This window comes from Phoenix dactylifera, chromosome 6 (genome assembly GCF_051530095.1).
Source record: "Phoenix dactylifera cultivar Ajwa chromosome 6, Ajwa_hap1_PhDact_Kaust_v1.1, whole genome shotgun sequence".
In the NCBI taxonomy this organism is placed as follows: Eukaryota; Viridiplantae; Streptophyta; class Magnoliopsida; order Arecales; family Arecaceae; genus Phoenix; species Phoenix dactylifera.
Window position 1 is genome coordinate 24,349,623 of NC_143195.1, and position 25,538 is coordinate 24,375,160.

Here is a 25,538-nt window from a genome sequence, read left to right on the forward strand (position 1 = left end):
GCTCTAGTGTTTGTAGGATCTAGGCCCCATTTGGAAGAGCTTTTGAAGAGCCAGAAAATACTTTTAGATAGAATAGGAGTATTTGGTAAAAAAATTGAAAGTTGTTTTAGCTTTGCCATAAAAATAAAACAGCTTTTTGAGAGAATTATAGGTATTTTGGAGCTTCTTTGAAAAAGCACTTTTAGGCCCTGTCGGAAAGCTATTTTGAATTATAATTTTTTTTCTTTTTGAACCAAAATACCTATGATAAAATATAATAATTACAAAAAATAATAATATTAATATATAATTATAATAATTATAATATTTTATATCTTTATTATTGTATTATATTATAAATATAATATAATATTACATTATATTATAATACATTGATATATTATGTTAAATTATTATGCTATAGTATATAATATTATATTACTATATTATAACAATATTATATTGCATTATAGTAATATTATATTATATTATATATTTATATATTAATACATATTATATTTTATTATGCTCTATTGTATAATATTATACAATATCCTTTATGGTCATTTTGTCGTACCAAAAGTACTTTCTCAATTTGTTTACCAAGCATATATTAAAGTCTTACAATACTTTAGAAATGTAGTTACTAAACAACAAATAACATTTTATGGAAGTTCTACTTCAAAAAGCTCTATAGCCAATAACTCTGCCAAACACGGCCCTAGTCCTACTGTTTGGGTCCTTCAGTCATAGGCTTTCTCTTGTCGTAGCTCCTCCATGGATGAAAGCGATCACACTAGCGAGTGGCTTGTTGTTATCTTGCTCGTCCAGGGTTCGCCTATCCCACTTAGTACTCTCCCTCTAGTTATCGATGTAGTAACGGAGATATCCTCACCGAATGAGGCCCTCGATCTCATCTATTAGCTAAAGGCATTTTTTGTGCTCGTAGTCTTTGTAAAACCAGAAGAATTTGTTTGAGTCCCTCTTATTAGCAAGGCTTTTCGTCTTCCAGGGTTGGCCTAGATATCACCGATTCTAGACTTCCATCATGATTTGGGCCCTCAGAGTGTTTAGACTCTCGAACTTCCAAGATAGGCTCCAAGGTTGCATAGCGATCCTTCCTTCTCAACCATGCTTTCTTCTCAGCTCATTCTTCTCTTCACGGTTTTGGCATTTTTTGCCATTCCTTCCTTACGCTGCCTCTCTCCAAGCTACCATGGCCTCCTTAGCTTGGATGTATTAATTAGCACGAGAAAGGAGTTCAGACAAATCCTTCGGGGGCCTCTTATCTAGTGAAAAGCTGAAGCATGAGGTCTTTAGCCCAATCATCACTGCAGCTACCACGATGGACTCGTCTAGCTTACGCACTTCAAGGGTTTCAGCGTTGAACCAATTAATATAGCTTTATAGGGATTCCTTCTCCCTCCGTTTAATGACGAGTAGGTCAGTGAAGGTATTCCTCTACTTTTTATTGCTGAGAAAGTGGTTGATGAACTGGCGGCTGAGTTGATCAAAGGAGTCGATTGACCTAGCCGATAACTCGAAGACTAGAGCCAAGCGGCCCTTCTGAGAATGGACGAGAAAACTTGGCAAATCTTGGCATCGCTGGCTCCTTGGAGCAACATGAGAGCTCTAAAACTCTCTAGATGGTCCATCGGGTCTATGGTACCATCATAGTGCTCCAACTATGGCATCTCAAATCTTTTTGGTAGGGGATCCTCCAGGATCTTCCTGGTGAAGGGAGGATCAGATTATCTCCTACTTAGGCCCTTTGCTCTTGCAAGGCCTTGATCTAGTGGTTCATCTCCTTGATCTCGTAGCGGAGGTCAACCTCCTGTCTGGAGATTTTTTTCCAGCTGGTGTGGAGAAGGATCATCGGAACTGGAACTTGCTCTAAAGGAAGAGCAATTGTGCCTCCAACCTTGTTTAGGGCGTTCATGGTGGCAGCGGCTGCTATATTGCATCAGGGCATCTTGGTGGTTTAGCTAGCTAGCAGGGGGTCACCAACCTACTACTACAGGTTTTGCACCACAATTGTTAGGGTCTGCACCTACTAGACAAGCAAGTCAAATAGTCCAGCATCGATAGTTCCTGCGGCTGGTTGAGAAGACTGAAATTTCGGGGAGTTTTGCAAGGAACCATCTGGAGTAGGCTAGGAAGATGCTCGACAGTTACTTTTGCCGAGTCTCATGGCTTTTCTTTCTTCGTTTCCCACAAACGACACCAATCTGATGCGGCCGATTTCAGGGTGCTAATGCGGACTGCCTCCATGGACTTGCGAGACACTAGATAAGGGTCAGAGAGCTTGCTAGATTGGCTCCAGCTGGGCCCTTCATTACGTAAGTCAGAGAGGGTTTCTTGGTGGAAAGTAAGAAAGAAGAAGAATGAAGAATCAATAAGGCAGAGTGTCGCCCAATTAGAGAGAAAACTTTGATATGGATAGAAAAGAAAGAGAAAACACATTTCTATATTCATGGAGGAGAATTATTTTCTTTGTACTTAAAAAGATTTTGTCAATTTTGCCCTAGATCCAATTGAGTTGATATGCCTTTAAATCCATCTGCGGAAAGAAGATGCAATTGACACACTCTTTCTGAAGTTTGATGACTTGATGCTTAGCACCCTACTCAGCACTGTGCTACTCGAAAAGTTCAATTTTTTTTATACTTGATGCTTTAGTATAATATTTGGAGGCTTGGTAGGCACAATAGGATACTCAAATATCGGAATCATTAGAAAATTTCCAAATGGATTTAGTGATGAAACTATAATACATGTGAGATCTTAGTTATTTGATTTTTTTTTCATTGAAGAAAACATCAATGTTTTTCATTTTGAATCCGATGATCATCGATTGTCTTTCTTAGAGGGGCTTCAAGCCACTTATAGTCAGAATCCTGCATCTCTAGCCAATCGCATTCTAACAAACTCAGAGCCCTGCCGTAAAAGACTACTAACGTGGTGTAACAACCCAAAGACCTTGTCACGACCGCCTAACATATGATGGAATTGCTAGAACCACGTGCGCTTTTGAGGCGGAGGGACTGAGCTGTTTCTATTGCGGGAAGGTCCTACTTTCTTAGGTTGGTTGCTGAGGTCACCAGGCTGGACAAGAGACTTCGGCTCTAGAGGTCGGTCATTTCTGGTCTACTCATTCCGACTTCTAGGTCTGGCGCTGGAGGTCCTGACTAGAATGCCTTCGAATTTTTGAGTGCACTTGGTTGCCACATAGATTATGAGCTGGGAGCATCTGATTGCACCATATCACTTTGGTCATTTATTGCTACAACAATTTGCATGGTATATAATTTGTAAATTATATATGTTATATTATATATTTTAAGCTAAACATGCTAAGTTCCTCCCTTTCCTGTTTCTTGGAAAGATTGTGCATTTTCTTTTTGATGCATTTGCACATGGTTTTGGCATGATGGTCCGCATAAGACATGATTGCATATGTTCAATACGTCCTGTTCAGTGTTTTGGTTGTTTTCCTGGCTGATTAAGCTATGTTGAAATCTGTTCTGTTTTCTTTTGGATGTTTTTTCTTGCAATTTTTTCTCATCTGATGTGTTTTACCACCAGTAGGCTTGCGTTCGGTGGCATGGTTGCCTTTACCTGGTTTTGAATGAAAAATATTTAGCGTGTTCAGATCTGGGGCTACTCTCTTTCTACTAGAATTAGGGCTTTAATTTTAATTACAAGTACTAATTTAGCAGCATGTACTATAAATTGAGGATCCATACAATTGATCATGATCTTTAATATCTAAAATTTATAGGAATAAGAACAAGTACTTTAGGCAGTTTTTATGGCTCAATGTGGTCTTTTAATATGATTGATGGTTTAGAAGCATGAAGGCCAATTAAATTTTGGTTGATATATGTTTTAAGATGTGCATATTATAACCAACCCTAAGACCTTGCAGCAACTCTTTTTTCCCCTTTTTCACATTTCTTTGTCTCTGTTTCTTTATTTTCTTGTGCTTTATATTACTTGATAAGGTTGTTGTCTGCTGTAAGAGGAAGCAAATTCAATTTTCAAATCGGAGGCCAAAACAATCAGTGTCGAGTATCATCAAATCCTGCTTCAATTGGTACTCCTCTTGTTGAGTTTATATTTCCCTCACTACTTGACAAAACAATTGCTACACAAAAAGGTTCTTGAAGTTAGATTTCTCACAAGCTAAACCATGTATAGATTCTAGACACTGACAGGTTTGGACCACATACTCATGACGGAGAGGCCAACTATATCATGGAAGTCATTAAATCACCCCTTTAATTCATCTTTTGGTACGCCTTCAAACCTCAATGACTGGCATTTTCTTTGGACCTAACAAACATTAATCCAAGAAGATTAATAAGCCGATGTATGGAGACCAAGATTACACTAATCTGTTATGCGCTAACCTCAGATTGTCTATTTTATGTTACTATTCATCATAACAAACTTTTATGGATCAAAATACCGAATGCTTATCTCCATTCTCCCATAAGAGAAAATTGTTGTTTTTCTTGACTAACTCATTTTAGGAAAATCATGTTTATGAAGACTATTGATGCCCTCATATTTTGGAAAAGTAGCGTATGTTATTTGAATTTTTGACTAGACTTTTTTTCTATTCTGTGTAAGTTCCATATAAACTTTCAAACCGAGGATTCGGAAGCGCAATGAAATTTTTATTTTTATCTTATTTGTTTATTTTTTTGGTCTGCTGAATTAAACGCATGATGCATGCTCTTGGCTGCATATTGTTACTTAGGAATTTGACCACACTTCCTTGATACTTGATAGGTAATTGAGTTACATAATTTTCTTGGATGATGCTATATGGTATGCTATTCCGTACCGAACTGGATGGTACGAGGCATACTATACCATACCGGTTCGGTATTGGTACGCAAAATGGGGGGCTTACTAACACTTGGTACGCCGAACCAGCTTCCATATCGGATGTACCAACATAGTGACAGGGTGGCACCGGTATAGGGCCGGATACCGGCGTACCTTGGACGGTAGAAGCATGAGCACTTTATTTGTATTTTCAAATCCCACTAGTAGTTCCTAATCAGACATCTATTGCAGGAGCATCAAGTGGAATTGGTGCCGAAACATGCCGGGTTCTTGCATTGCGTGGTGTGCATGTAGTAATGGCAGTCAGGAATCTATCTACTGGTTCTGGTGTCAAAGCTGCAATCATGAAAGAAATTCGTACTGCTAAAATCGATGTCATGGAACTAGACCTCAGCTTGATGGCATCTGTTAGAAAATTTGTAGAAAATTTCAATAAGCTGAATCTCCCACTGAACATCCTCATGTAAGACATGTTTAAAGATAGAAATATGGGTTAAAGTAATTATTTATTGTATTTTTCTGATAATTCATGAAACGTAGTGTTGTTTTGCTTTTTTATCCAGATGCGTTAGTTAAACTTGCTAAGATTCAATAGCTATGGCCATTGAAAGATGACTTTTTTGTCTATCTTCTTGAAGCAACAATGCAGGAATTGCGCTGGTTCCCTTCATGCTTTCCCGGGATGGCATTGAGCTGCATTTTGCGACAAACTACTTAGGTTATGCCTCACTACTTCAGTCACTAAATGATATTGTTCATTCTGTTTTATGAAACTTATAATTGTTTAATTGGGACATAAGTGACAGACGAGTTTACAGGATTGATGTGGCATCACAAGAATACGGAAATATACAAAAAGTTATATATTGCAAGAACTATAAAGTGGCCTACAGGAAAGAAAGAATTAAGGTTTCCCCCTTAAAATGCTGTAGGATTATGTAATTATTCTGCTACTATGTTATCAGTCACCTTATAATGAAATGATAGAGACTCTTCCATTTTCCAGTTCATAAGAATTTTTTGTTCTTTTTATCGATTATCATGGTAAACAATCTATGCTCTGATCCTTTTATCAAAGTCTATGAGAATCTCTTGCTTTTTGACAAGAACAGTAAAGTTCAGAGAACCGGAAGCATCATAATATCTTCCAAGTTTTAAGTTCTTACTATGTCTTCCTGAAATACTATTTAACTAAAAATGTTGCATATCATCCATTTCTCATTCTTGCTTGTGGTAAATGATTTTATCTGAGTCGGCTAAGAATGATCAAAACCTAAAGATGTAAAAGCGTCCTGTCACAATGACTTTTAGTTGGCTTGTTATGTTTGCAAGGCTCCTTGAGAATTATTGTCATAATTCATACTTAGAAATTTTTTGTGTATGACTTGACCATACCCTATCTTTACTTTTTTGAGGCCTGGCTTTTTGGGTTTATATCCTTTGTTACTATTAGCTTTTCCAAAATCATTTCCCACAACTTCCGTCCATGTCATCTTAAAACTTCTTCTCCCCTTCTTTTAAATTTCGGCATGAAATCCATTTTGGTCTTCTTGCTGTTGCTTTGGATATTTTTGTGACGTGCCACACCATTTCATTCTGTTTTCCATTTTTAAACTAGTCCCTATCTTAAACCTCAATTTGTGCAACTCTAGTGCTTCCTTTAGTTTCCTGCTTTCTTTGCCAAATTCATCTAATGTACATGGGCCTCTTTATCATCATGCAACATTACAAACCATGCAGCATTGCAAATTTAGTTGTTTTACAAAATTTTCTCATAAGCTTCAAAAGGTTTCTGTGGTAACACAGCATCCTAGAAGCATCTTTGCACTTCATCATCCACCTTGGTATTTCTTCTGATCCAAGATAAAGAAATATAATCACAGAAGGTTTTCTCTTAGTTAATATCTTTTTGACCTATATTATTTCTTTTGCCAATAAAACTGTACTCCACGTTAGTTTTCAGCACTTTATTCCAGTGATTTTGTTCATTTTCTTAAATTTGTATACAAGCTTGCTCTCATCTCATCAATAAGCATGCTTTCATTGCAGATAACATATGCCTCGATACCTTCTGTTGTATATGCCTATTGATGATAGGCAAAGAGTATATGGATGAAAGACAATCCTTGGTCCAGGCACAATGCAACTAGAAACTCAGTCCTCTTTCTACATCTACCTGCAGTAACAATTTTCACCTTTTAATTATACATGCCTTTAACAATTTGAATATAACCTCTAAATAAATGTTTCTTCCATTACACATGTGCAAAATTACTCCTTGTGGTACTCTATCATAACTTAAAGTCAATTAAAGTCATGTTGTGAGGACCTGTGCGGGCGTGTGTTTAGTCCCACATCGGTTATTTGCTGGGTAGATATTGGATATTTATACAGGATCAAGAAACCCAAATAGTACCTTCCGGCTAGCCATTTTGGGTGAGGTCCTGAGTTGTTACAAATGGTATCAGAGCGGACCCGGCCCATAATTTATATGGACTAAGGGACACTGCAGCACGGATCCATTGGGGCTAACCATAAGCCGATCGTGGTGTTTGTGATTAGATTTGAATGGATTTGTACCCTTAGCCTGACGAAGACGTCAGGACTTGAACGGGGGGAGTATGTGAGGACCCGTGCGGGCGTGTATTTAGTCCCACATCGGTTATTCATTGGGTAGATCTTGGGTATTTATACAGGATCAAGGAATCCAAATAGTAACTTTCGGTTAGCCATTTTGGGTGAGGTACTGGATTGTTACACATGTTCTTTTGAAACCTCTCTCTTAATTCTAGTGAGCAAAAATGTTGCATCCTTGGTTAACCATCTCAAAGTTTAAGATAAAATGGTTCTCATAAATTGTCATGATTATTTTTATTTTAATCTTTCCTTAACTAATCATTTATCCAATAACTCTCATGATAATTAGAGCAAGTTAATCATTTGGCACTATTCTTCAATTATAGATTACTTCAGAATTTCTAATTGTATGAAACAATGTTTGCTGAACCAGTACCAAGGGTTGTACTGGCAGATTACTGATTTAGTATGGTACCAGCATGTACCATTCCATCTCGAGGCATACTAGAACTAGGGGGAGGGTGAGGGAGAGAGGGAGGAGGGAGAGAGAGGAAAAGAGAGGGAGGGAGAGTGATAGAAAGTGAGAGAGAGGTAGGGAAAGGGAGGGGGAGGCGAAGAGGAGAGAGAGGGGGGGAAGGATAGTGAAAGTGAGAGGGGTACCCATCTTCGACCTCATCATCAATGTCTTTGTTAGCATCGGCAGCAGTGGTGGTGGTGATAAGCTAGAAACCCCTAGCAGCAAGGGTTTCAACCTTGCGAAGGATCGTGAGTGAGAGGCTCACATGATTGAACAAGAATCAGGGTGGGAGTGGGGAGTTTAAAGATAATTGGCCTGATTTAGCTTTCAAACTGAGTCAAACCACTCAAAACTTAATAGAATTTGCCCACTTGGTGCAGTATTCGTAGTCGGTATGGTACATTACCGATTTAACTGGTTGATTCGGTCCGGTATTGTATACCTTGGTCCATACTTTAATTAAATTTTGTTCTGCCTTTTTCTTTATTTGCATCATTTTTTTATTTTATTGCTCATGTAATTCCTCCTAGCTTTGTTCCTTTAATTCATTTCCTTGAAATAACTTTTCTATTTTACTTAAATCTTATCATCTTTCCATTTATCTACAAAATCTTCTTACCTTCATGTTTAGTGCGTTAGATTGTGTAATATGATTATACAATATGTTGGTTCTACATGTTTTCATCTTTGTAAAGTTTTGTTGGTATGCCAACCACCTTGGAATTTACATCACATGTATGTCCATACATACACCACATTTATAAATATGTAACATGCACATGATATGTTTAATAAAATTTCATGTTCTATGTTCTATGCTTATTTCATGCATCAAGTCTGCTTAACACTCATATGAGGTCCTTTGGTTGGAGGTTTCCTAATCTTGAGGGTAACTAATATAAAAGACTTGAATCTGTGTAAACATGGACTCACTTAAAATGATAAAAGCATCTCAAGTAGGGTAAATTATACGGTATCATAGCCAAATACTTATTGTGTGTCATATTGTCTGCTTTATAATAAAGCTTCCTTCAAACCAGAGGGGCACAGTTGTGATCCCATAATGTCTATACATAAGGTAGACCTGCAATTATACCCAATAGCATGTTTTGAAGAAGAAGATTAATGAGACATTTTGTCATCTTGCAGGTCATTTTCTTTTGACAAATCTTTTATTGGAAAACATGAGAATTACAGCCCGTGAAAGTGGTATAGAAGGAAGAATTGTTATTGTCTCTTCTGTAGCTTACAAGGCTACGTATCATGAAGGAATCCGTTTTGACAAAATCAATGAAAAGTCAGGGTAAGATAATGTGAGAAGTTTATGAAGGTCCATTAAGTTTTTTGAAGATCATTTTCCACTTAGTTAATCATTGATAGTAAAGTGGATGAATGTTTTCCTATAATTAGTTTTGATATTCCATTGCATATGTTAGGAGAACTACGAATGAAATAAATTCAGATCATGTTTTCCCTTTCTAGGTACTATAGTTTTCTTGCTTATGGTCAATCGAAGCTTGCCAACATATTGCATGCTCGTGAGCTTTCTAACCATCTTAAGGTATTTTTTTTTTCTCTTTAAATACTGAAGAATGTTACACATATGCAGTGAATATTTCTGAGGGAAAACTACTTTTTCAAAAGTTTTGTTAGTATATATTTTATGTCAATGGTTTAAAAGGTCCAACCATACCTTCCATTCTGCTTCTGTTCTTTACTATTGATTTACTATCCCCTTTTTCCGATAGTACTTTATGCCAGAAAAGCAAGTGCCATTTTTCCTTGGCAATTGTCAGCTATCTTATCTCAGACAACAGTCACCCTTCAGGCAGATGTTCTCTCTGATTTGGTGCGAAAGGTGGTCTTTCATCCTTCAGGGGCACGATTTGACATACATAAGCCAAACTTATTTGCCATTTGAAGCATGACACATGAGCTTAGGAAGCCTCTTGCTGTCTGATATTTGCGGCTAATTAGCATCCTGTTTTAGCTTATATATTGAATTGTTTGACAATGACTGCCTCTTTATTTTTCATAAACAGGAACAAGAGATAAAAGTTACAGTTAATTCACTTCATCCAGGGGTTATTACCACCAATATATTGCGGCATCGGAGGTTTTGGAATGGTATATTACCATTTTTTAAAAAATTTTATCATTTGCTATTAAGATTTATCCATTTATCATGCGTTACAATATGGATTTAGGACAATAAAATGGAGCAAGTTGCAATATTTTCTCCCTAGGATCACCATGTAAATATTCTTGCTATTAGAAATTGACAATTTTGAAATGTAAAATTTTGTAGCCTCTTATTTTTTTGAACTTGAGATCATACACATTTCTCTCTCATTCTCTTTTCATTTTTGCCTGACCTGATCATGATCTCTCTCTCATTCATGCTGTACCAAGCGCCATCTCTCTCTCTCATTCTTATTCTCTCTCTTCCTAGCTCACACATCCAAACAAAATCTTTACATAAATGACTACCCTGGGGCAGGAATGCATTACATGGCTTTTCATGGAAAGTGAGGAACATATACAACGGAAGTTTCTTTATCGATCAAAAAAGAACAGCTTGTAATATTTGTTGTGTGATGTGACAAGGCCCACACACAACATCAAATTCTTGTGTTGGCCATTGACTATACTGGATTATGTGTTATTCTCCCCCCATCGAGTCAAATTTCTTATCCATGTCTGCTTCATAGTAATAGGAATCTTATACATAGGATAGGATAATATACCTGCTTTCGGAGCCGCTTGGAATCTTAAATTGCTCTTAAAATATTATTTTTACCTCCCCCTGACACCTATACCCACTCCTTTACTCATTCCCAATTATGGCAACCGAAGTTTCTTGAATCAGTATTGTGTGTCGTACCGGTCAAGTACCGAGCCGGTATGGTACTGTACTAATGCAATGTATGCAAAAGTGTAATGATATGGTGTCATTTCAAGGTTTTAACTAAGGTTCACAATCCTGCTATCGGACCTTATGTCGATGTCATATTAGTACAGTGTCAGTATGCTTGGTATGAGAGTTGGTTTGGTGTACCGAGTCTTGATTCGGTACGACTTTGATACTGAGTCTTGATTCAGTATGACTTCGATACCGAGTCTTGATTTGGTACGCTACGATACAGTATGCTTAGTACGTGGTGGTATGTTCCAGTATAGCAGACCTTGTTTTAATCTTTTTTTTAGTGTTTTATTCTCATTTTTTTGGTTTTTAAAGTTATTAACTTTTCTTCAATAGTGGTCTCGTGATTTTCTATGCCATATGCTTTGCGTAAAATTAATAAATTAAAATAGATAATTTAATAAAATGTAACTTAAAAAGATATATATTAAATAAATTTAAATTATAAACTACATACTCACATCTAGTCTCTCGTATAGTGTTTATGCTGCTCGTAAACTCCAGGATCTTGTTCATAATCTTGTTCATAATCGGATCCTGAAACTTGACTCCAACCCAGTTAATATGCCTATCCTGCATCTGATATAAAAAATGAAGATCATATGCTTCTGGGCAAGATATGCCGAACCGATACCAGTCGGCTACCGGATCGATGCAGATCAAATTAAACTGATACCTTGGTTTGTGACCACAGCGTGCGTGCTGTGGTCAAATCAGGCCAAAGCGTGTCTGCACTGTGGTCAAATCAGGCCACAACGCAGAGCGTTATGGCCGCTCCGTGTGGCCAAAAAGGCCACAATCCGCGCTGTGGCCGCTCCATGTGGCCAAAAAGGCCACAGCGCATCCGCATTGTGGTCAAATCTCTGCGTTGTGGCCGCTCCGTGGGGCCAAAAAAGCCACAGCGTGCACTGTGGCAAAAAAAATCCGGTTCCAGGCCGGTACTGCTTGGTTCTGGCCAGAACCGTTTTCTACCACCAAACCATACCAGTCAGAGATCGGACCAGTTCGGTATGGGCCAGTTCAAAATACCTTACTTCTAGGGAATGTCATCCTTTATCATATAGTTTCTTTTACTATTGCACTAAAAATTAGAAAAGTTTTTGGTATTAGTTTGTACTTGATAAAAACTTATCAAATTAATTTATAATTGTGAAGAATTGGAGAGAAAATTATTCTCCTTTTTATTTCAATATACTGCATAGTTTTTGAATTTATACACTTAGGGAGACTAACTAAAATAGGAAGCTATCCCAACTTAAATCCCCATAATTAAGGGATTGTCATAACTACTAAAATTCCCTAAATAAAGCATAACAATTTGCACCATAAATACAATGATTCCCTAATTTTCTATTTACACACACACAATTTTCTTATTAAGAAGAAACTGTATTTTTCCACACTCCCCCTCAAGCTGGTGAATGAATGTTATCCATTCCAAGCTTGCTAATCATCTTTTGAAATATCACGCCAGTTAGTCCCTTGGTCAGCACATCCGCAAGTTATCCTTCAGTAGAAAGGAGAGGAGTACAAATCAGACTACTGTCTAGCTTTTCCTTTATGAAGTGTCTGTCAACTTCCACATATTTGGTGCGGTCATGTTGTACAGGATTGTGTGATGGCTAACTTGTTGCCACAGTAGAGTCTCATTGGTGTCTCCTATTCTATCTTTAAATCTTCTAGAATGATCTTGAGCTACAATAGTTCACAAATTCCTAGAGCTATTGCTCTAAATTCTGCCTCATTACTAGACCTTGCTACAACACTCTATTTCTTACTTCTCCAAGTTACAAGGTTGCCACCAAGAAAGGTGCAATAACCCGATGTTGATCTTCGGTCAACTGGGGACCCTGCATAGTGTCACGACCCTCGCCCTATTCCTGCGGGCCGCTGCGACGTTCCTAGGGTGCGGGTAGGCATAAGGCCACCAGCCACCATGTAGAACCCTACTACCTATCAATCATCAATAAATCCTAAAAATTTTGGCATGATGCATACACAAAATGATCACCTTTCCAATATTAACATGTCAGGATTATCTCAATACATACAACAACACTACCTGTCAGAGCAGCAATCACATAATCTATCACATAATAAACCTGGACAACATATAGGAATCACAGGCACACAACTGATCTGCACACATACATATATATATATATACCTGCTTCCCAATCCATCCATGGTCAACCCATATCCACAACAGGATCTATGACTGTAACTATACACTATATACAACAGAAGGTTTATAATACACCAACATGTATAAATCTCTATCTATATTATACTATGGAGCGGCACAGCAAGCAGGCAATCTCTAACCCTGCTCCTCTCTATACAACACCTGCCCTGCAATCAAAAACACCAAACTGGGGAGTGAGTATATGAATTCTCAGTGAGTGGAGTAGAGAGTACTATGCACATGAGACAAGATATAATCATGGCTCGAGGTGAAATCTCAAGAGTATATGAGTAGTCATCAATAACAGGGTGCACACAACTCAACATAAGAAATTTGGAGTAAATTATCACAGTATCACCACAATCACAATCAACTCATTATGAGCATATATAGAATAATCAAATAAACATGAATGATACATCATGAATATGCTCAATAGATTATAACACTAAAATATGCAAATTGGGGAGTCAATATGCGAAGTCATCACTAGACAGCTGCCGGAAGGTGGGTCTTACGCCCCTGGCGAACCACAGCAACTCCCTACTGTCACATTCATATGCAGGATAAGACACCATACTGATAATGTAAATGCTGGCAAGTATCCAGAACAGAAATCCATAGAAACATCTCATATTTGTATACTAAACGGCACCTCGCGGGGTCTTACTTTGCTCGGCGGCAAGCCATATATAAGTCGCAGGACCGGCCGATCCTACGCCTAGGGTCGTGTCCACCCTAGGAAGGGACTAGGTTCCGCCCACCCATAAGGCTACTATGTGCACACAGGCCGATGTCTAACCCCATCGACTATAGGTGTCCTGTAGATACTGCCAAACCATGCATAATGCCATAATGCACCCTCCCAATACTCTACTAAAAAGGAGCATAATCAAGACTACTACTCACTCGGCCATGATCCAATCGTAACTAACATCAGGGTTGGGAGTGAGGAATCATGGGAGTGCAATGCAGCTCAATATACCACTGAAAAGGGCTCTACAAGTCTTTGAAATAGAGGAAATGAAATCAATTTACAAAAGAATTCATTTCACAATTCGGAATCAATTTGACTACTCTTTTACCCCTCGTAATTTTTCTCAATGTTCCCTCAAATACGTGTACAAAATAATCAAGCATGGAGAAACAAGATTATAGATGAATCTACTACAATATCAATCAATATGCACAAGTGGAATCAATTTACAATTGGTGACATTCATGAAAATGAATTAAGAATGCTCATGGTGCAAAGTACATGACTCCCACTCACCTGCCAATCCGGCACGGTCCTGATACACCTCCAAAAATCTACAGTAGGCAGTGGGAGACTTCTTCCTCTTGTTCCCTAGCTTCTTGCCTAATTGTGACATGCATTAATTATACATTCAGTCTTGTATCAAGGACTCATAATCTATGTATCCACCATAAACATAGAAAACTTTAATTGACTCAACTCCCCCCTCACTAAATCTTCCTTTTTCTATTAATTAACTTGCTATTTTTTCTCTTTCTAAAATTTTCCTGACTCCCGAGCCATCTCCGACTTCCAAAGTCGACTCCGCTGAGGCTCGAGTCGACTCCGGCACTTTCCGAGTCGACTCTGCCTAGCTCGAGTCGACCCCAATCTGCCTCGAATCGACTCCAGTTGACCTCGAGTCGACTCCGGCACGTTTCGAGGCGACTCCCATCATTTTTCTCACCTTCTTCATCTCGGATGAACAGTAATCCGAACTGACAGCGGGTTATTTCATCTCGGTTTTGATCCACTTTCCAAACTCCAAACTTTATAAAATTTTTATCTAACATGTTACACTCATAGAGGTTTCCAGAATGGTAACATGCATCACCATCGGAGGCCGATTGACCCTCGAAATAATTCACCGAAGTTGGTATTTCGACACAGTTTATCCGCAGCCTCGGAAAAACTTGTCGAAATCTGATTTCCTCTCCTTTAACCACTTCTAACACTTCTATCTAACCTCTCTAGACCAAATCCACCCTTTGTATAGCCTAATTTCATTAGAAGACTAGGTAGGGACAGGTATTTACCTCTTTCTTTTCGGAAAATCGAGGTCTTTGCGTAGAGGGGAAGGAGACCTACGCTTTTCCCTTCAGTTGGCAGCGCAACCGGGACTCTCTTCCACCTCAAATTCCCTCCCTCTTTCTTCTTTTTCTTCTTCTTCTTCTCTTTTTTTTTCTTCCTTTCTGTTTGATTCCACTGCCTGAGACCCAGCCCTCTTTGTCCTTCTTTGTTTCATCTCACCGCTACAGCACAAACCCCCCAATTAAACCACATCAAGCTCTGATCACCCTTTGTTTAAAATTATTAAATTTTTATTTTGCCCCTAACACTTCAACGCATCTACTGTTATGCCATTAACTTTTGATTCCTTCCAATTTTACCCCTTATATCAATTTTTAAGGACTATTCTATCCTTCTTTATATAAAAAAAAATTGGGGTTATTACATCCTCCCCCTATATAAAATTCGTCCTCGAATTTAAAAGAGTAAATTACCTGATTACTCAAAGAGGTGAGGGTATTTGCTCTTCATACTTTGCTCCGATTCCCAAGTGCATTCTTCAATATTATGCCGGTGCCATTGGACCTGCACCATACATATTTCCTTATTTCTCAGCTTTCTGATCTGAATATCAAGGATAGCTACAGGAAGCTCTTCATAAGAAAGGTCTCCCTCTACTGTAACTTCCTGCACTGATAGCATATGGGATGGATCCGACACATATTTCCGGAGCATAGATATATGGAATACTGGATGCATATGGCTGAGGTTTGGAGGCAGTGCTAATCTGTAAGATACATTGCCAACCTTGTCTAGTATCTCAAAGGGGCCAATGTATCGGGGACTAAGCTTGCCCCTCTTTCCAAACCTCATTACTCCTTTCATAAGAGAGATCTTTAAGAAAACATGATCCCCCGTGCCAAGCTGCACATCTCTCCTTCTGACATCTGAGTAGCTCTTCTGCCTACTGAACACTGTCCTCAACCTTTCCTGTATCATTGGTACTTTTTCTGATGTCTCTCTGATCAAATCTGGTCCTTCTAGGTGTTTCTCCCCAATCTCAGACCAGCATAAGGGAGATCTACATTTCTTCCCATAAAGTGCCTCATAAGGTGGGAGTGATAGCTGTTATTATATGCAAACTCCACTAAAGGTAAGTATCTGTCCCAGCTACCTTTGAAATCCAGTACACACATTCTGAGCATATCCTCGAGGGTCTAAATGGTCCTCTCCGACTGCCCATCTATCTGAGGATGAAATGCTGTACTGAAATCAGGTTGAGTCCCTAATGCCTCATGGAGTTTCTGCCAAAACCTAGAGGTAAACTGTGAACCTCTATCTGATATATAGAAACTAGCACTCCATGCAAGGACACTATCCTATCCACATACATCTCGGCATACTGAGCTACTGAATATGTAGTCTTTACCGGTAGAAAATGGGCTGATTTTGTCAATCTATCCACAATCACCCAAATGGAATCATATCCTTTTTGTGTTCTAGGCTGCCCGACCATAAAGTCCATAGTTACCCTTTCCCATTTCCACTCGGGCAAAGGTAACTCTTGCAACAATCCTGTTGGCTTCTGATGTTCAAATTTCACTTGCTGACAAGTCATACAATAAGCCACATATTTGGCCACATCCATTTTTAATCCGTTCCACCAATACATACTTTTGATATCATGATACATCTTGGTGGAACCAGGATGAATGCTATAGGGAGTGTTGTGTGCTTCATGCATAATCCTCTATCTCAGATCTCCCACATTTGGCACACATAGCCTACTGCCACACATCAGCATCTCATCCACAATCTGAAACTGATCTGTCTGTCCTGATTGCACTTCTCCTTTCAGTTTCATAAACATTGGATCTAAATCCTGTGAAACCTTGATTTCATCTATCAACCTCGGTTTCACCTGAAACTGTGCAATCAAAGGACAAACCTCTGATATCCCAAAAAAGAGTCCCTGACCAAATAAATCTGCCAGATCTCTGACTCTCTCCTCTGGCCGGAGATGTGAGACAAACTGCCCATTGATTTCCGGCTCAATGCATCTGCTACAACATTAGCCTTGCCCGGATGATACAGAATTTGGCAGTCATAATCCTTCAACAGTTCTATCCATCTCCTCTGTCTGAGATTCAAATCTTTTTGTTGTTGAATGTACTGGAGGCTTTTGTGATCAGTATATATTTCACATTTCTCATATATAAGTAATGTCTCCATATCTTTAATGCAAATATGACAGCAGGCATTTCCAAATCATGAGTGGGATAGTTTACTTCATGCTTTCTCAGCTGTCTGGATGCATATGCAATCACCTTGCCATTCTGCATCAACACACATCCCAATCTCACTCTGCAAGCATCATAGTAGACTACAAACCCGCCTGTATCCATGGGTAGAGTCAAAACTGGAGCTGATGTGAGGCAATCTTTCAGCTTCTTAAAGCTCTGTTTACAAGAATCTGTCCAAGTGAACTTAACCTGCTTCCAAGTCAGCTTTGTCAATGGGGCAGCTATTTTTGAGAAGTCCTTTACAAACTTCCTATAGTACCCAGCCAGACCCAGAAAACTCCTGATTTCTGTTACATTTGTTGGTCTCGGCCAATTCATAACTGCCTCAATCTTCTTGGGATCCACCCTGATTCCTTCCTTACATATTATGTGTCCCAAGAATCCAACTTCTTATAGCCAGAACTCACATTTGGTAAGTTTAGCATACAGTTCATGTTCTCTCAAGGTTTGTAGTGCAATCCTCAAATGCTCTTCATGATCAGCCTGACTCTTAGAATATATGAGGATATCATCTATAAAGACTATCACAAACCTATTAAGATAGGGTTTAAAGACCCTATTCATCAAATCCATGAATGCTGCTGGGGCAATTGTCAGCCCAAATGGAAGCACTAGAAACTCATAGTGAGCGAAAATTTCTGAGGGGACGTCAATGTCTCCTACTATTGTAGCTGATGGAAAGGCTTCGGCTGATAGGATCTTTGCCATATCTTGTTCTGAATGCAGTCTTCAATATATCTTCCTTTCTGATTTTTAGCTGATGATACCCAGACTGCAGATCAATCTTCGAGAAGTACTCAGCTCCCTGTAATTGATCAAACAAGTCATCTATTCTGGGGAGTGGGTATCTATTTTTGATGGTCACTTAATTCAGCTGTCTATAATCTATACATAATCTCAGCGACCCATCCTTCTTCACAAACAGAACTGGGGCACCCCATAGTGATGTACTGGGCCTAACAAACCTCTTGTCTAGCAGATCTTGCAACTGCAACTTCAACTCCCTCAGCTCTGTAGGTGCCATACGATAAGGAACAATTGATATAGGGTTTGTACCAGAAAGAAGTTCAATATTGAACTCAATTTCTCTATCAGGTGGCAATCCTGGTAATTCCCCTGAAAATACATCGGGATACTCTCTAACAACTAGAATCTGTTGCAGATCCACAGACTCTACCTGGGTGTCCATCACATAAGCTAGATAGCCTTGACACCCCTTTCTCAGCAGCCTCTTTGCTTTCACTGCAGACACCAAATTCATTGGGATCTCACTCTTATCTCCTTGATATGTAAATTCACCCCCATCTAAGGGTCTGAAGATAACACTCTTTTCTTGGCAGTTAATGGTGGCACGATTGTCTGATAACCAATCCATGCCCAGTATGACATCAAAGTTTAACACTGCCAACTCAATCAAATCGACTGGGAGTGTCTTACCTTCTACCTCTACCACACAGGTAGGATACATATATCTCACTTCTATACTATCCCCTACAGGTGTGCTAATAGTTAAGGGAATATGCATCAATATCTTATCCTTAACTAACTTTTTAGCAAAATAAGGGGACACAAATGAATGAGTAGCTCCAAAATCCAACAACACTCTAGCTTTAATCTTATCAATAAGGAGCATACCTATCACAGCTGCATTCGATGCCTGTGCCTCCTGTGGATTTACTGTGAACGCCCTTCCTTGCCCTCTGCCTGCTGGAGCTGATGGCTGAGATGGTCCAGCACTCTGCTGTGACGCTGGTGTCTGACCTCTGCCTCTGCCTACAGGCCCCCTAGTACTAGCTGCACAGAAGGGTAGGATGCTGAAGGCACAAACTGCTGGGTGACACCCTGAGGGCATTCTCTGGCAAAATGACCCGGCTGTCCATATCTATAGCACACTCCCTGACCCATTCTGCATCTGCAGGGTGCTTCCTTCCATATGTGTCACACACTGGCTATGACTGAAATCTTGGTTCAGTCTTGGTCATAGCAACTGGAGGACGAGGTGCTGATGGTAGAAAAGCATCCTGTGACTGACCTCTTCTCCTCCACTTCCTCTTACGTGGGGCAGGTGGAGCTGAGCGTACAGACTGCTCTGTCGGGCCCTCCGGAGACTTGCTCCCTCAGATCTACCTCTGCTGCTTTGCCCTTTCCTCATACTCATTTTTCTCTGTTCTCTTTCAGCTCTTTCCTCTTTGTTTCTGATCTCTCACTGTTTTGCTTTATCAATCAGCCTGGATAAGGTGGGGACCTCTACTGCCAGCACTGCATTATACAGCGGAAAAATCAAACCTCATCTGAATCTTTCTATCCTGGCAGCTTCAGTGGGGATGATGTAAGGAGCATACCTCCCCAATCTGGTAAACTCACGAGCGTACTCAGATACGCTCATTCCGGGCATCTGCTTCAGCCTCTCAAACTAAAGAGCCCGATTCTGCCTCTCAGCCGGAGACAAGAACTCATCCATTACTGCTTGCCTAAACTCTTTCCAGGTTGGAGGATTCCTACTGTACAATTTGCCCTCCACTTGCCTCTGGTACCAGTCCCAGGCATCTTCTTTCATTGTGAGCCCTATAAGTTCTATTGCCCTTGCATCAGAACAGGGCAGTCTCCGTACATCTTTTCAGTCTCCTCCAGGAATCTTTGAGGATCTTCACCTTCTTCCCCCTTAAATTTCAGGATTCTGAGCCTCAGAAAGTCCTGTACAGTAATCTCCTCATCATCCAGAACCCGCCTGGCCAAACTCCTCGGCACAGGTGCAAGAGGTGGGATAGATACTACTGATGAGGCAGGAGGTTTCCCCCGAGCAATCTGCTCCCTCAGAGCCTGATTCTCCACCAGTAACTGTTCCATCAATGCATCTCTACTTCCTACCTCTCCTTGATCATCAACCCTCCGTCTGTTAGCAGGAGGAGATTTTTCTCTTTAGGGCTCGACATGTACGGAACCCACATCCAATGCTATATCTGGCTCCATCCTCCTTCTAGGACGAGCAGGTCCTCTCCTTGGAGGTATTCTTTATATGTCTGTAAAAGAATCAAAGAGAGAGGGCAGTTATTACACACTGAGTCATAATACATTCCACTAAATTGTAAATGACTCATAAAATAACATACAGAAAAACCCTATGCTCCATAGTATAATCCTATACTTAATCCTGACTCACCCTATTACTTTGACAGGACTCTTCTTAACCTTTTCTCTGATACCACCTTCTGTCACGACCCCCACCCTCTTCTGGCAGGCCGCCGTGACGGTCCTAGGGTGCGGGTAGGCATAAGGCCACCAGCTACCACGTAGAACCCTACTACCTATCAATCATCAATAAATCCTAAAAATTTTGGCATGATGCATGCACAAAATGATCACCTTTCCTATATTGATCTGTCAGGATTATCTCAATACATACAACAACACTACATGTCAGAGCAACAATCACATAATCTGTCACATAATAAACATGGACAATATATAGCAATATATTATCACAGGCACACAACTGATCTGCACATATATATATATATATGCTTCCCAATCCATCCATGGTCAACCCGTATCCACAACAGGATCTATGACTATAACTATACACTATATACAACAGAAGGTTTATAATACAATACACCAAAATGTATAAACCTCTATATGCATTATACTATGGAGCGGCACAGCAAGCAAGCAATCTCTAACCCTGCTCCTCTCTATACAACACCTGTCCTGCAATCAAAAACACCAAACTAGGGGGTGAGTATATAAATACTCAGTGAGTGGAGTAGAGAGTACTATGCACATAAGACAAGATATAATCATGGCTTGAGGTGAAATCTCAAGAGCATATGAGCAGTCATCAATAACAGGATGCACACAACTCAACATAAGAAATATGGAGTAAATCATTATAGTATCACCACAATCACAATCAACTCATCAGGAGCATATATAGAATAATCAAATAAACATGAATGATACATCATGAATATGCTCAATAGATTATAACACTAAAATATGCAAATCGGGGAGTCAAAATGCGAAGTCATCACTAGACAGCTGTCGGGAGGTGGATCTTACGCCCCAGACGAACTACAGCAACTTCCTACTGTCACATGCATATGTAGGATAAGACACCATACTGATAATGTAAATGCTGGCCAGTATCTAGAACAGAAATCCATAGAAACATCTTACATCTGTATAGTAAACGGCATCTCGCGGGATCTTACTTTGCCCGGCGGCAAGCCATATATAAGTCGCAGGACCGACCAATCCTACGCTTAGGGTCGTGTCCCCCCTAGAAAGGAACAGGGTTCCACCTACCCAGAAGGCTACTATGTGCACACAGGCCGATGTCTAACCCTATCGACTATAGGTGTCCTGTAGATACTGCCAAACCATGCATAATGCCATAATGCACCCTCCCAATACTCTACTAAAAAGGAGCATAATCAAGACTACCACTCACTTGGCCACGATCCAATTATAACTAACATCAGAGTTGGGAGTGAGGAATCATGGGAGTGCAATGCAACTCAATATACCACTGAAAAGGGCTCTACAAGTCTTTTAAATAGAGGAAATGAAATCATTTTACAAAAAAAGTCATTCCACAATTCGGAACCAATTTGACTACTCTTCTACCCCTCGTAATTTATCTCAATGTTTCCTCAAATGCGTGTACAAAATAATCAAGCATGGAGAAACAAGATTATAGAGGAATCTACTACAATATCAATCAATATGCACAAGTGGAATCAATTTACAATTGCAACATTCATGAAAATGAATTAAGAATGCTCATGGTGCAAAGTACATGATTCCCACTCACCTGCCAATCCGGCACGATCCTAATACACCTCCAAAAATCTACAGTAGGTAGTGGAAAACTTCTTCCTCTTGTTCTCTAGCTTCTTGCCCAACTGTGACATGCATTAATTATATATTCAATCTTGTATCAAGAACTCATAATCTATGTATCCACCACAAACATAGAAAACTTAAATTGACTCAACTCCCCCCCTCACTAAATCTTCCTTTTTCTATTAATTAACTTGCTATTCTTTCTCTTTCTAGAATTTTCCTGACTCCCGAGCCGTCTCCAACTTTCCGAGTCAACTCCGCAGAGGCTCGAGTCGACTCCGGCACCTCCCGAGTCGACTCCGCCTAGCTCGAGTAGACCCCAATCTACCCCGAATCGACTCCAGTTAACCTCGAGTCGACTCCGGTGCGCTTCGAGGCAACTCCCATCATTTTTCTCATCTTCTTCATCTCGGATGAACAGTAACCCGAATTGACAGCGGATTATTTCATCCCGATTTTGATCCACTTTTCAAACTCCAACTTTATAAAATTTTTATCTAACATGTTACACTCATAGAGGTTTCTAGAATGGTAACATGCATCACCATCGGAGGCCGATTGACCTCGAAATAATTCACCGAAGTTGGTACTTCGACACAGTTTATCCGCAGCCTTGGAAAAACTTGTCGAAATCTGATTTCCTCTTCTTTAACCATTTCTAACACTTCTATCTAACCTCTCTAGACCAAATCCACCCTTTGTATAGCCTAATTTCATTAGAAGACTAGGTAGGGATGGGTATTTACCTTTTTCTTTTCGGAAAATCGAGGTCTTTGCGTAGAGGAGAAGGAGACCTATGCTTTTTCCTTCAGTTGGCAGCGCAACCGGGACTCTCTTCCACCTCAAATTCCCTCCCTCTTTCTTCTTTTTCTTCTTCTTCTCTTTTTTTTTTCTTCCTTTCTGTTTGATTCCACCGCCTGAGACCCGGCCCTCTCTGTCCTTTGTTTCATCTCACCGCCACAGCACAAACCCCCCAATTAAATCACATCAAGCACTGTTCCCCCTTTGTTTAAAATTATTAAATTTCCATTTTGCCCCTAACACTTCAACGCATCTACTGTTATGCCATTAACTTTTGATTTCTTCCAATTTTACCCCTTATATCAATTTTTAAGGACTATTCTATCCTTCTTTATATATAAAAAAAATTGGGGTTATTACACATAGTCAGCATCTGTGTAGGCTTCAAGAGTCAATTTTTCTCCTTTCTTGAATAGAATTTCTTTTCTTGGAGCTCCTTGAGGTACTGCAAGATCCTGTTTACGGCTTGTGCATAAATTGACTTACAATACTAACTGCATAGGCAATGTCAGGTTTAGTATGTGACAAGTAGATTAGTCTTTCTACTAGTTTTTGATAAGCACTTTTCACAACTGTGGCATCCTCAGGAGCTTCTCCAAGTCTTGATTAAATTCTATAGAAGTCTCAGTAGGTTTGCACCCCAGCTTTCACGTTTCCTTTAGCAAATCCTTCACATATTTTTGCTGTGAAATAAAGATTCCATGCCATGAGTGAGCAACTTCAATACCAAGAAAGTATTTCAGCCTACCAAGCTCTTTTATTTCAAACTCTTTGATCAAACACCTCCTTAAGGCTTCTCTTCCTTCCATATCATTTTCAGTGACTACAATATCATCCACATATACCAACAAGGCAGTTACTCCCCCAGACACCGAGTGCTTAACAAACAGAGTATGGTCTCCTTGGCTTTGTTTATATCCCATTGTTATCATAACTTTAGTGAATCACCCAAACCAAGCCCGAGGTGACTGTTTTAGACCATATAGAGCCTTCTTTAGTCTACACACCTTCTTTCATTCTATATCTGAACCAAAGCCAGGAGGAATTTTCATGTAGATTTCTTCATCAAGATCGCCATGTAGGAAGGCATTCTTGACATCAAATTGCTGCAAACTCCACCCAAGATTAGCAGCCAAAGATATCACTATTCTTACAGTGTTTATTTTTGCAACTAGGGCAAAGGTTTCTAGATAATCAACTCCATAAGTTTGAGTATATTCCTTGGCTACCAACCTAGCCTTATATCTCTCAAAAGACCAATATGCCTTATATTTAATAGTGAACACCCATTTACACCCTATTGGACTCTTTTCCTTGGGTGGTTCCACTAATTCCCAAGTTTCATTTTTCTCAAGAGCTTCCATTTCAACCCTCATAGCATCTCTCCATTCCTTATGACCTAAGGCCTCAAGCACGGTTTTGGAAATGGTTATGGTGTTCAGATGTGTAAGAAAGGTTATGTGACTATGAGATAGTTTCTCATATGATACAAAATTGGACAATGGATATAGTGGATATTGGGTGCATTTTCTTGTGCCTTTCCGAATAGCAATGGGAAGACTATTGTCGCTAGCATCATAGGAGTTAGAAATAGTTTCTTGAGGAAGTGTAGAAGATAGAGTAGTTACCTCATTACTAGGGACTGGTTCAGAATCTTGGATTTGCATAGGTTGAATAATGGGTACCTTCTTCCTTGAATAAATCAGCAGCGAGCGAGTAGAACTTTGAATCTGATTATCTTTTGCCAAAGTTTGTGATTTAGGAGTACAAGGTGGCTTGGGTTCAATAGAAACAGGGACGGAGAAGGAGTTTGTAGAATTTTGAGGGACCAGAGAAGAAGGAATAGGAGAAGAAGAGTGAGAATCAAGTTCCAGTAAAAATAGGTCCTTATCTTATCTTTTATAAATGTTGTCTCCCTCTGAAGATAATGCTGCGTAAAATAGCTTTCCTTTTCAACAAATATTACATCTGCTGACCCATAGAATTTGCGAGTTGGAGGATGATAACACTTGTATCCTTTTTGAGTAGATGAGTATCCTACAAAAACACACTTAAGTGCCCGTGGATCTAACTTTCCCCTGTTATGAGAGTGGATATGGACAAAGGACACACAACCAAAGATTTTTGGAACAAGATTATTTGTAGTGTTGAAGTTGGAAAAATGTTTGGACAGAAGTTGCATGGGACTTTTGAAACTAAAGACTCGAAAGGGCAACCTATTTATGAGATGAGCAGCTGTTAGAACACCTTCCCCCCAATAATTTTTTGGAATGTGTTTCTGAAATAGGAAGGCTTGGGTAGTGGCTAACAAGTGGCCATTTTTTTCTTTCTGCCACCCCAGATATGGGAGGACTCATGGATTATCCCCTCTTTCTGGAAAAATGGTGATAGAACTTGATTGAAGAAATCCTTAGCATTGTCAGATCTGAATTTTTTGATCCCAACCCTAAATTGATTTTTACGATACTATGAAAAGTAGGAAATACTGAACTCACATCAGACTAATTCTTTAGAAGAAAAATCCA

General features: G+C 39.5%; 1 protein-coding gene across 3 annotated transcripts in view; it reads left to right on the plus strand.

The window, feature by feature from the left end:
* The window catches only part of LOC103717727 (short-chain dehydrogenase TIC 32, chloroplastic-like), a 60,304-nt gene that overhangs the window by 23,370 nt on the left and 11,396 nt on the right, over window positions 1–25,538 (plus strand). The window contains exons 1-7 of one of the 3 annotated variants that reach the window (XM_088723423.2): window positions 526–4,075; window positions 4,180–4,274; window positions 5,068–5,299; window positions 5,475–5,554; window positions 9,080–9,233; window positions 9,413–9,491; window positions 9,973–10,057. In XM_088723423.2, coding sequence (XP_088579549.2) covers window positions 4,214–4,274; window positions 5,068–5,299; window positions 5,475–5,554; window positions 9,080–9,233; window positions 9,413–9,491; window positions 9,973–10,057 — 691 coding nt within the window. In that variant the 5' untranslated portion in view covers window positions 526–4,075; window positions 4,180–4,213. Of the gene's footprint in view, window positions 1–525; window positions 4,076–4,179; window positions 4,275–5,067; window positions 5,300–5,474; window positions 5,555–9,079; window positions 9,234–9,412; window positions 9,492–9,972; window positions 10,058–25,538 lie in introns of those variants that run through there. The other 2 variants (XM_088723422.2, XM_026808696.4) reach the window with 2 other exon arrangements.